Source organism: Taurulus bubalis (genome assembly GCF_910589615.1).
Source record: "Taurulus bubalis genome assembly, chromosome: 20".
Classification (NCBI taxonomy): Eukaryota; Metazoa; Chordata; class Actinopteri; order Perciformes; family Cottidae; genus Taurulus; species Taurulus bubalis.
In genome coordinates this window covers 7,534,709-7,546,914 of record NC_136608.1, presented here as the reverse complement: position 1 = coordinate 7,546,914, position 12,206 = coordinate 7,534,709, and the positions used below count along the sequence as shown (strand labels likewise).

At 44.3% G+C, this 12,206-nt stretch overlaps 2 protein-coding genes across 2 annotated transcripts; one reads left to right on the top strand and one right to left on the bottom strand.

The window, feature by feature from the left end:
- Positions 1 to 260: 260 nt before the first annotated feature.
- Positions 261 to 1,633, top strand: stmp1 (short transmembrane mitochondrial protein 1). Its single transcript, XM_079236250.1, has 3 exons — positions 261 to 389; positions 711 to 764; positions 1,122 to 1,633. Exons 1-3 carry the CDS (start codon positions 375 to 377, stop codon positions 1,191 to 1,193), a joined length of 141 nt encoding a protein of 46 aa, XP_079092376.1. The 5' UTR covers positions 261 to 374; the 3' UTR covers positions 1,194 to 1,633.
- A 1,055-nt stretch (positions 1,634 to 2,688) lies between these two features.
- Positions 2,689 to 11,075, bottom strand: dhx57 (DEAH (Asp-Glu-Ala-Asp/His) box polypeptide 57). The gene is made up of 22 exons (XM_079236455.1): positions 10,984 to 11,075; positions 10,664 to 10,867; positions 9,610 to 10,511; positions 9,331 to 9,521; positions 9,100 to 9,221; positions 8,366 to 8,561; positions 8,106 to 8,230; positions 7,665 to 7,798; positions 7,505 to 7,559; positions 7,177 to 7,391; positions 6,957 to 7,073; positions 6,774 to 6,870; positions 6,184 to 6,357; positions 5,768 to 5,968; positions 5,304 to 5,580; positions 5,030 to 5,125; positions 4,851 to 4,934; positions 4,620 to 4,757; positions 4,289 to 4,363; positions 4,037 to 4,171; positions 3,752 to 3,952; positions 2,689 to 3,636 (listed from the first exon to the last, which is right to left on the bottom strand). The coding sequence occupies exons 1-22, from the start codon at positions 11,058 to 11,060 to the stop codon at positions 3,493 to 3,495; spliced, it is 3,960 nt and encodes a 1,319-aa protein (XP_079092581.1). The 5' UTR covers positions 11,061 to 11,075; the 3' UTR covers positions 2,689 to 3,492.
- Positions 11,076 to 12,206: the final 1,131 nt, after the last annotated feature.

Below are 12,206 nucleotides of genomic sequence, written 5' to 3'. Positions count from 1 at the left end.
GTTTTGTGAATAAAATGATAAAACCTAACGTTAGCTATCTTCGTGGTGGAGCCAAAGTCATTCAATGTCCCACCGATGCCACCATTGCAACAACACCCACTGGATGGACGCGATATGTAGTTTGCTGTTGGGAGTTGTAGTTCTCTAATTGGGAACCGCTCATAGACTGTGTATAAGAAGGCGGAGGAAAGGACTACAGTACTTGTTCTCCCAAGATGACGCGATAGTCAATATTTCTTCGCGCATGCGTATTGTTGTTGACGCGCTAGCTTCGTTAGCCAAGTAGATTGGTTGATTTCCTCCCTCCAACCCATAACTGCCTGGCTTTGAGTCAGTAGATTAGTCTGCTGTTACCAACCCTTCGTTACTCCACCATGCTTCAGTTCCTGGTGAGTTTCATTGACGTCCTCGTGCATGACATGGTCTAGGTTTGCTAAGAGATGCTGATAGACGAGCTAACGTTAACCTGTTAGCATACATTGCTGTCATAACTCTTCACGGTGATACACTTTTATTTGGACATCTCTACTTGGACGTTTGCAAATATACCTTTTAAAGTATGGGTCACCAATGCCGCAGCGAACAGTTAAACATGCCACATAATAAAAGTGTTCAAGTTAACGTTGACATGTAGCTTAGTTAGCTAACTGTTACTTTATCAGTCAGGCAGACATGTTGGCCTTAAATGACAGTTGTTGTTTCTCCTCCAGGCTGGCTTTACCTTGGGGAATGTCGTGGGGATGTACCTGGCTCAGAACTACGATGCAAGTTTGTTTTATCTACAATTGTTTAAAATGTTTATTCAACGAGTTTGAAGTTATCTGCTTATCATACATTGACCCATATCTTGGACGCCCTCCGCCGGTCAAATGTAGTGCGTGCAGACCTCTCAGACTGATGCTGCAGGAGTTCAATACAGTGAACATCCATTGCCAATTTATTTAACAAAAATATATAATAACAAACATTTTAAAAGTTGAATCAATGCCTCAACTAATTTCGACCAGTACCTTCATGCATGTATTGGATTGCATTAGTTTGAGCAAGGTGTACCTAATAAACTGGTGACTGTATAATTGTATTGATTGTCCTGCTTCTTTTTTTTTGTTTTTACTTTCTAGGTTCCCAACATAGCCAAGAAAATTGACGCCTTTAAGAAAGATGTGGAGGCCAAGAAGAAGCCCCCAGAGTGAGCAGAGCGAGACCATGACGCAAGAACAGATGCACTCTGTAAAGAAACTATTTATTTTACAGGGACATGGGACAATGAGTGTACATTTGATAACATTACTGAGAATATTAAAAGTGCCTGGAACCATATTTGTTTCTTCCCTTAGTTTTATAGGCAGGTTCTCATGTGGCCTATTTTTATAAGATACATTGTGCAAAGATTCAAGGAATATAACAAGTGGCTAATGGATCACTTTAGCTCCAGTATCATGGCACTGTTTGACTGCTGTTTTTAACTTGCACATTAGAATCAGATTCTCAACATTAGGTGAACATTAATAGAGCTTCTCTGTTGTCTTCCACAAAGTTTAAAGGTGTCCTTCACAAGTTTCACGTCTATCAATAACGGCCAACTTTTGTAAAAACTCTGGATCTTTCAGCTTACAATAAAGTTGCTGTGTATCCATTTTAAAGTCTCTGCGTCATGAATGAAGGTTAGGCGTCATCAGCACAATTTAGCTTTCCTGTATGGACTTGTGGAAGAAAAACAGAACATCTACGTTGCTGCATTGCACTGGTTCCAAAAGTCAGAGCTCTGTATACTTGCAGTCACTACAAATGGGTCCACCAGGTGGCGCCATTTACATATAGCTATCAGTTTAACTGAAAATGAGAAAACATTTACTTTGATTTGGCAAAAAACAAATTCACTTTTTCTTCTGTTTTGTTCCCTTCTTTTTCTTATTTGAATTTGGCCACCCAAAGCCTCTAAACTTCAGACAGTCCGCTGCATTGTGAGAAATATAGTAGAGGTTCTCCATGGCTGCTGGGCTGAGGAGGTCCACTTCAGTTCTGGTGGATTTGGCACTAGAGGACGTCTTTTGGGGTATTTTTGGACTCCGAGTCTTCTTGGTGGGTCTAGAACTGTGGGACCTTGATTTCCTCGATTTTGTGGGCTTTTAAAGAAAATAGAAAAGAGGTCAACTACATTCAGGTTTGGCTGCTACTTTACTGACAAGTTTGGATAGCCCCAATAGTCTAATGTTACATATTTTACCATGGTGAAAGATGTCAATGTCACTTCCAATAGGATGAAATTATATATCCATCTGGGAAATTAGATGCGTACACAGAAGAATGCTATAATTAACAGATCAGTTTTTCTTTAACGACTAGTTAAAACTCTCAAAACTGCTTTGGTGCTTAAAATTGCCCCAAATTAAAAATATATATGCATATCTTACCAGTTCAGGACTTGGCACTGTAGTAAGTGGTAAACGAAATGGCTTCAACGGGGACAGTGATACCCCATTTGTTTACGTCCTGTTGTCGTAGAGACAGATCAGACTCATGAATGAAGGGGTTGGCCTCACAGTAAACTCTTTTGTTGCGTCCAAGACATAGTTAGGCTTCACATAAAACACTAAGCTAAACAAGAGAGTGCAAAATACCTTATAGTTCAAATAAAATCCAACAGCCTGCTAGTTTTACTTTTTTATTTTTAGTGCAGTGGAATTCCTCACTTGTTAAGACAATAAGCTTTCAAATTCTTTGGAAATTGTCACCAAAGTCTCCTAATTTAAAAAGCCCTTGCATTCACAATGTGAAAGCGTAGTTTTGACATCACGGTAACATTTAAATACATTCAGTGAATGTAAAACAGGCCAATACCATGCAGAAGAAGCTCTTGGATCTCTCAATCATGCAATACAAATAAATATTCACAAGTATGCAGCCACTGTCAGTATAAGAAATCCAATATGGACCCAAGAAACTTCTCAGTTGTGAGCGAGACACAACCCAAAATAAAAATGCACTATAAACAAATGATGACATAAAATTCAACTACCAAATGTGTGCCAATTTACTAAAACGACAGTTGTAGTATGGCATCAATACTCCTTATCTGTTGTTGCATTTAAACATCAAATTAAGGGTTTTATTCCAGCAAGAACAATGATGGAGGTTTATGGATTACCTGCATAGACACAGTTTTGTCTTTTGAAGGCAGAATTTTCTTTAAAAAGCCTCCAATGCAGAAACAGCACAATATTTTTGTTTTAGTGGTGGTGGCTGCAGTACGTCAACCAGAGGACATCACACTAAGTACAGGATCTGCCCTGCCGATCGGTCTGTAATGGAACAATACACATTTTAACCAGTTGCAGGGTAGTTGACGCCGACAACCCTGATCATTGGAGTAATTTATCAAAACTGTGGCAGTGATGCAGGAGCAGACAGACATTTTTACTGCAGAGCTCAATGCATTTAAGCCCTTGAGGATGACAAAAAAGGGTTGAAAAGGGCCGTTAAGTAGCAGAGCTACTGTGTGGAGACGAGTTGGACTATCATGTGGATGATGCGGGAACCGCGGGGGCAGCTGCACAGGTCAATGCTCGGGTTCCTGATTTTATCTTCCAGCAGCTGGTCCAACTCCCAGCGCAGCTCCTTCACCAGCTCAGCCACCTAGATGACAAGCACACATATTTAGCACCAATATCTGAAACAACATGGCTAACAGCGCCAACATCTGAACACAAAACATTATTTGGCATGTAGGGCAGACTATACGATCTCTGACCTGATGAGAGGCGGCAGCAAATCGGATCCATCCATCGTCGAGGGAGATGATGAACTCTCCCTTGTGCAGCTCCATGTGGACCTGCCCGCCTCCAAATAGCACCAGCGGGTAGACGGACACCATGCTGCAGTCCCTGATGAAGATGCGGCTCGTCTTCACCTTCTCGTGGTAAACCAGGTAGGGGCTGTTGTAGTGGCGAACCTGGAGCACAAAGACAAGTCTCAAGGGGCTTGTACTTCAAAATAGATGTTGGATACAAGGCCACATCTCTTTGTCTTTTCTCACCGAGTAGTTGACAGACGACGGGTGCACATGGACGCAGCCATCATCCTTGGTCACGAAACGGAGCTCGTTGGCTTTGGGCTGCATCTTCATCGCCCCTTTGCTTGTCATCTTGTAACTCCCTTGAGGAGATCGTACCTAGAACCAAAAAGGACCAAACGCAGGTGTGTGAAGGCAAGTCAAGGCATGGGACAGTTTTATACTTATAACACTGGCTTGAGTTTCTTATTCTGATGAGAGATAATGAATATACACCTGGACCACGTTGGGATAGAGGGCAGCACAAAGCATGGCGGACATCAGCCGGATGTTGTCCGAGTTCAAGTTTGCCTGAAAAGGAAAGGACATTCATCATCAGATTCTCTTTAAGACTAAAGGTGACATTTCTCAGTATCTGTGTGCTTAAAAGCAGACTGAAATAAGTACAATGTTTAGAATTGTAAGTAACATGTGCAGCTTATACAATTGAAATTAATGTCAACTGATATGGGCATTGGAACAACCAAAAAAACACTTCCAGCACTACAATGCGGTCGTTTGTGTGTGTGTGTGTGTGTGTGTGTGTGTGTGTGTGTGTGTGTGTTACCTCGGGGCCGGTGGCCTCGAAAACACCATCGGTGCCTTTAGAGGACTTGCGCTCTATAACCCTGGCCCTCAGTCCCTCCTTGATGAATCCAATGTCAGACAGCAGTTCGGCAAACTGCCTCTTCAGACTGGCAATCTCCTGCACAGGTCACAACAGATGTGTTTTAGGAAATGTATGACAGCACAGTTGTTGAAGACAATGAAGTAGAGGCTTCAGACAGCACTGCCTCACCTGTAAGACTCGTCCAGACAGGAAGTTCTCCCTGCAGTAAAGGAAGCCAGCCTGGTGGCCATTCTTTGCCGCACAGCACCATCCCTGCAAGAGAGGGATAATCCATCACATCATTTCTACATAACATTTAAAAACAGCATTTTGCATGTTTCTTGCACGAAGAGAAGTCCAGTCTTTACCTTGTATGCCTGTAACAAAGCCAGATGGTCACTACTGGCCAAGGCAAAGGCCTGTTTCTTCTCATTGGCTTCTTCCCGCTTATCCCATGGAGACACCTGGAAAACAGACAGAGGACCAATATAGAAAGCATTTCTATAGAAGACGGCACTTTTTGATTTATAATAAATCATTGTGTGGGTTCTTCTGTTAAAAATAAACTAAATAAATAAATAAAGCAGCATTGTGATGCCAAGGAGTGACACATATGGTCTCTTAACAAATGGTCATTCTTACAAATGGTGATTTGAAGGCCAGACTGGCTGCGATGGTGAGTGCTGGGTCGAGACAGCGAAAGATGGCACCGAACAGCATGAGTTTCCCGATGCGCACGTCAACGGGCAGGCAGGCCAGGTGGTAGCCCAGCGGGGTCAGCTTCTCATCTGCAGTTAGAGCGCCAAGGTCCTGCAGGCGCTGCTTGGCCGCATCCAAGCTTTCCATCGTTGGGGGCTCGATGAGCCGAGAGAAGACCGACTCCAGCATCCGCTCAGCAAACAGGTCCAGGATCTTGATTCTGTCGGAGAGAGAGGGAAATGGTGACTACTAGATGGGGAGATATTGTATTGCATATCTTTAAATTTGACATGGTGCTACAGATAAGACCTGTCTTGGCCATTTTCCTCATAAGTCCCAGTAGCCATGTCATACATAAAGCTCTATGGTTTGCATTTACAAAGACAAAAAAAATCTGATGAATCTACCGGAGGCAGAGCTGCTCTAGAGGAACTCTCTGGATCTCAGGCAGCTGTTGCTCAGACAGCTGGTGCTGGAAGCAGTGGCTGGTGAAGAGGTGAAAGCAGATCCCAGAGGCTACACGACCTGCTCGGCCCCTCCTCTGCAGAGCGTTGGCCCGAGAAACCCACGTGTCCTCCAGGCTCTCCATGCTTTTAGTTGCATCGTACCTGAAATTATAAATCAAGAGGAAATGTACATTTGAAAATAAGTCGTGCAATTCCACGTCGCATCAAATACATGCACAGATTTTAAAACTACTGTATGATTGGTATCGTGTGTGGAAACAAAAATATGGTACAATTCACAACGATTATTCTCGAAAATGCACTAATTTATAAAAGAATATATAATTTATAGTTCCCAAGAATCAACTCGAGGTTACCTTTTCTCCTTCATCTTGCCGGAGTCGATGACGTATACAACGTCGTCGATGGTTACCGAGGTCTCTGCAATGTTGGTGGAGATGATGATCTTTGTGACACCTTCCGGGGGGCGGCTGAAAACCGCCTGCTGCTCCTCATTGGACAAGGTTGAATGGAGTGGGTACACCGCACACCTAACGATGGGAAAGCACATCCAGAAGTTAGTGTTTGACTAGGAGAGCGTTTATCCTCTTGACAATACATTTTTAAAAGTTTCATACAACAGTACATTTTGTACAATACTACATTAACTAATGTCTGTTATGGATGGAATTTAAAAAAAAGTTATAGGAGAGACTTTCTACCTGTAATGACATAGCATTATTTCTGGTAAAAAAATTATTAAAAAAGAGACTATAAAAACACAAATGTAAAATCATGTCCCCAGAAAAAGAGAAAAAATAAACTACCTTCATTCATTCTACACCCTCTTGAACACAAACAATAACAGCAACTAAAGTTAAGCGTCTTTGAGTATTTAGAAAAGCACTATATGAAATTAAAGTATTATTATTCAAGTTGCCGAATGTGGACGACTTAACACACAGACCTGGTTGCGCCCCTGTTGTTGAACATTCTGTTGGACATGAGCTGCTCGTAGAGCATCTTGATCTCAGCCAGGCCCGGCAAAAACACGAGTACAGCGCCTGCATACGGAAACAAAAAGTCAACTCTGAAACGTCCAGTCTTGAATTCATCTCGACTACTGTAATTATTCATGGTTGATTCTTACCTTGAGGGTAGTTGTGTTTTCCATCTACAATCCACTCCAGCACGCTCTCCACCAGATCCATGTTGATCTTGTCCAGATCCATTGCAGCAATAGTCTTCAGCACAGACTTCTTGGTGTCTGCAGAAACAGCAAAACAATGTAACATTCGTGCATTAAAAAGCCGCAACAGATTATTTGGATAAGACCAAGGAGGTACAGTATAAGAGCCCACGAAACAGACCTTTGTATCTGATGGTGAGATCCTGCAGGCTGAGCTGCTGGTCTGGAATGGAGTCTTTGACAGAGTCCTTCTGACAGAAAGACATGTAGTTCCACATGTCATCACCCAAGTCATCCACCGTGTCCCTGGGATTTCCTTTGTTTCCTCGTCCACCTGTGGAAGACGAATTCTGTTTCCCCGAGCGCATATAAGGGCTGCCATCCTCGATGACGTAGCTGGGAAAATAAATAAAACGGAATAGAGTATTAGGACAACAAAACGTTAACTACATATGTACACATTTATTAAGACACATCTTTTTAAATATTTGTTGGATTGCATTACTTACCGAGTTTTAGCGATGGCATCTTCAAGAAAAAACTGGTCCACGGGAAAAGTACGACCTGAAACGAGAGAAATTCACTTAGGAGAAAAAAAACTGTCTATGGAATGAGGCATCCGAGTTGAATAGGTCATGTCTAAAACAGATACCACAAGTGGCTAATTACCTGGTATGTGGACAGTGGGACAGTTGTAAAAATACTCGGAGAAGAGGTTGGCATTGAGCGTGGCACTCATTAGAATGATCTTCATGTCCGGCCTCTGCAATATCAGGTCTTTTAACACCAACAGCAGGAAGTCACTGGCCAAGAGAAGAGGAAATAGAGACGGAGGGTGAAGCCCGTTACAAAGAAGTAAATATGTTCCTGTTTGAGAAGGAAATGTCGGAGATTGACTAAAAGACAAAGACTATTTGGTGACCGCTCAAAGTACAATGAGAGCAAGTGTTTGATATATATTCTGCCGTTTTCTTGATTTTATGATTTGTACCTTACTGACTGAAGCTTTTACAATATTGTCTCCGTTACACTCGCGTCACGAAAGCATCGTGAATTAAAAATGTAATGCACACTTTCTGTACCATCTGTGAGTGGTCCGTGTAATCTCACCTCTCCTCCGTTCGCTCGTGCACCTCATCCACAATGACGTGTGTGATTCCTTTGAGGTCTGCCTCGCTCTCCAGTCTCCTCAGTAGCACGCCCGTGGTGCAGTACAGCAGTCTGGTGGCAGACGACTGACGGAAGACAGTCATAAAGAGAGGTAGAAGTCATTATTTTAGAAAATAAAGCTTGCCTACGTATACTTAGGTCAGTGGCTAATGCTGATGGCTAACACCCGGCACACATGTACATGTCAGATGGGCCCGTACCCTAACACTTTCCAGGCGGATCTGGTAGCCCACTGAGTTGCCGAGATTCTCCGCACGCTCCTGTGCCACTCTCTGGGCCACAGAGATGGCTGAGATGCGGCGAGGCTGAGTGCAGATGATGTTGACCACCTCGTCCGCTGGTCCACCCAATGAGGCGTCCAGAATGAACTGAGGGATCTGAGTGGTCTTACCACACCTGCAAAGAAGCAACAGAAACCAAACATTAAACAGAATCATATGTGTTGCAGAGAGGTTATGAATCTTTATATCTTCCAGATATTTGCTCCATATAAAAATGTATATACCCTTCTGGGATCCTTATTAATTTTTTTATAATGTATTTTTACATATTCTTTATTGGTATGGAAATGAGAAAAGGGCAAGAAAAGACTGACATATTGTCATATTAAGAATATTGACATTAATTTATTCTTGTTTTATTTGTCTTTCTTGAGTAGCATGAAGGGACTACAACTGTAATTTGTTGTGTAACCCTGTGTGGTACAAAAACTACATTTTCACCTTGATCAAACGTGGATTCACACATTTGATAATCACATAGTAGGAAAGTACTGAGGTGCAGATTGTAGCACAACAGTCAAGGTTAAAAAAAAATGAAGCCAATTAAAATTTCCCATTACATCCTTGCGTGGCCCCAAATCACATTTGTAGAAATAGCATTTCACCATTTTAAATCTTAACGAATGCACTCAATGCCACTCTGTGGGACCCACCCAGTCATGCCGCTGATAACCAACACCTGGCACTGGTCCAACAGGTCGAGGATGTTTTCCTTTTCATTCCAAGCCGGCAGTTTCCTCCTCTGCTCCAACATGGACCTGAAACGTCCGGATGACTGGGTGGACAGAAGGATGAAAGAGCAGCAATCCATTAAAATACATCACACATCGTGATGGAAAAGATGTGAATTATTATACACAATGTAAAGATCAGCCTTATTTCACCTGTTTCTTCTTGAACTCTCGACACAGCTTGCCATTTTCTTTCAGTAGGTTGTCAATCTTCAGGTTGTGCCTATTCCCCAACTTCTTCCTCAGATTGACATAACTCTCACTCTCGACTGGAACATCCTCGTTATCGTCATCCTCGTCTTCGTCCCTCTCATCCAGCTCCTCTGCCTCTCTGGTCTCTTTCACTTTAAAGACAGAGGTAGGATTTTAACTCACAATGTTGAGCTCTATTTGGTGAAAATAGGGAGGATAAATAATATTGTGTTGACTCACGATCTATTGGTCTCCGGTTGGCAGGTGGAGCCGCCCTTCTGTTGCTGGCATGATTACCATTATTGGTACTACTACTTCTGCTTTCTTCAGAAGCAATGCTCCTCGCAATCGTACTCTTTGGCACGGGAAGAGTCGGTGGCGGAGGAAGCACCACAACAGGCGGTGGCGTGCTGTATTTGTGATGACCGACGGCCAGCAGTTCCTTCATGGCCGCTTCATCCTCACATATAGTGATCAGAGTGTAAACGACAGGCTCGCTGCTCTTCGCGGCGGCCAACGCTTCTTTGAACAATCTTTCAGTCACACTGAGCCTCCCAGGAGCCTTGAAAGACTCGTCGGTGGTGCTGAAGGCAACTATTGGTGCCTGGAATGGGTAACGGTTCCCTTTGGGGAATCGGACCTCTAGCTCATACTCGGGAGGAGAGTAGCTGCTGAAGCCAGGCTGGCTCGGGCCATCCAGGTCTGGGGAACCAGCCCCAGATCTCCTTTTAGTGGGGAGCTGGTGCTTAAACTTGCACTTGTCCCCAAACCGGCAGCCTTGCCCTTTCAAGAAGAATCGGCAGACATCTCGGATGCTAACGGCTCCACCTCGACTCTCAACTTGCCGACCATTCTTGGCAGCGATGTCCGAGAGGAACGAGAGGTCCAGGGTCACTGTCCAGACTGAATTGGCAATGCGCTCACTGAAGCGCTCACCATAGATGGCAGCTAGAGCCAGAGCTTCCTCCTGCCTCTGGCTCAGACACTCATCCATGGGCACCGCTTCAAGGCCATCAGGGGAAACTGATTTCTGACCATAGCGCTCACTGAAGATCTGGCAGAGGAGCTGTTCCAAAGTGGCCCCGAATCCCCCTCCATTAGACTCTAATGCCTTTTTACCTCGTTCCCTGTCAAAGCCATACCTATATATGAGTCAAGATGAGAAAAAAATGGTTAGGAGACAAGGGAAACATTCACCAACCTACATTGTTTAGGTTCCTGACAGACTAGCAGCAAAAACACTGGCTTAAGAGGAAATGCAGGCTAATTTCCCACATCACAATAAATGAAGCACCTGCAGAGTTTTCCTATGGCAAATAAGGAGATGACAGGTTCAGGGGTGGGCCGTTCATCATCAGACTCCGTCTCATATGCTGGGCTCTCTGCCTTCTCTACAGGCTCATCATTAGTGGCCCAAAACTGGCCTTCGTCACGGGGATCCAACTCATCAAATTCTTCCTCGTACTCTTCTTCCCCTGAATACTCGGAACCGGATTCACTGAGGCAGAGAGGATGATATGAGTTCATGTCAACGTGCAATGGAAGAACTAGTTTCTTTATAACAGAAAAAAGTGGCGTGCCACATTTGATGTATATTTCGTAGAATGTACTTACTCATATGGCTCATCAAATCCCTGTCTCTGCAGATTCCGCAGAAGCTCCTTGAGTTGCTCTTGGTTCTCATTAGTCATGAAGAGCCTCTGCAAGGGCATGGTGCTCATCTCCGGCTTGATGCTGTCAGTTGTCATTGGGCTTGGGCTTGGTCGTGTCCTCGCCAGGGACCTTGGGAGAGCATTGCCGCTGCTGCCGCCGCTTTTCCCATTGCCTCTGCCGTCCCTGTCTCGATCTCTGATTCCTCTTCCTCGACCTGCATCCCTGCCACCACCACGGCCACTACCACCACCACCACCACGGCCACCCCGACCACTGCCACCCCGACCACTGCTACCCCGACCACTGCTACCTCGTCCTCTCCCAGGTCTGGAGGCAAAGCCCGGTAAACAATGAGAGTGAGGGAAGGTGTGAGGGAGAGAGGAGGGCAGACGAGATGAGGGGATAAGAGATAATTAGCAGGAAATGGGTACACTGTACCGTACTTAAAACCTTGTATTTAATTCCTTCACAATAAATGAATACCTGCTAGGACGAGGGGGTCCAAATTCAAGGCTGAAATCATCACCGTCATCCCAACCACCAGCTACTCCTTTCTTACTTCCACCGCCACCGCCTCCACCTCCACTACCTCTTGGCTTGGCTGACCTTCCCCCTCCTCTGTTTGGCTTTCCGCCTCTTCTCCTTGTACTCATTTTTCTTTGAAAAACATACACAAATGGTCTCTCAGACAATATCTTTTTAAGTATCACCACCAACAAATGGATTGCCTAAACAAACAAAAAAACACAGTTGTCATTCCACAGCATACTCACCTCCAATTAGTATCCCTTCATCATAGCAGCAATCAATCTGTGGCGAGAGACATCAAATGCACAGTTTTAAATAAAACCTTCTCAGTCCTGGGAATGTACAAGAATCCTGGATAGACCAGAGAGCGAAACCAGGCGGGCAGACAGCTACTGTACATCCATCGCAGAGCAGTGGCGCACGTCGCTGTGGGGCGGCTCGTTGTGGCACATTCATTTCAACTGTGAGCAATGGATGTGGCTGACACACAATGACACACACACAGCGCTGCTGGCTACACTTATGCAATCAAACGAGGCATGCAGACTAACAACCCAACAAGGACGATGGCCTTAAAACCCCGCGCCCGGCTGACTCACAGTGTGTTTTGTGAGAGTCACAAGATGTAGTTCGCCGGTGTGAGCAATAAACGTGGC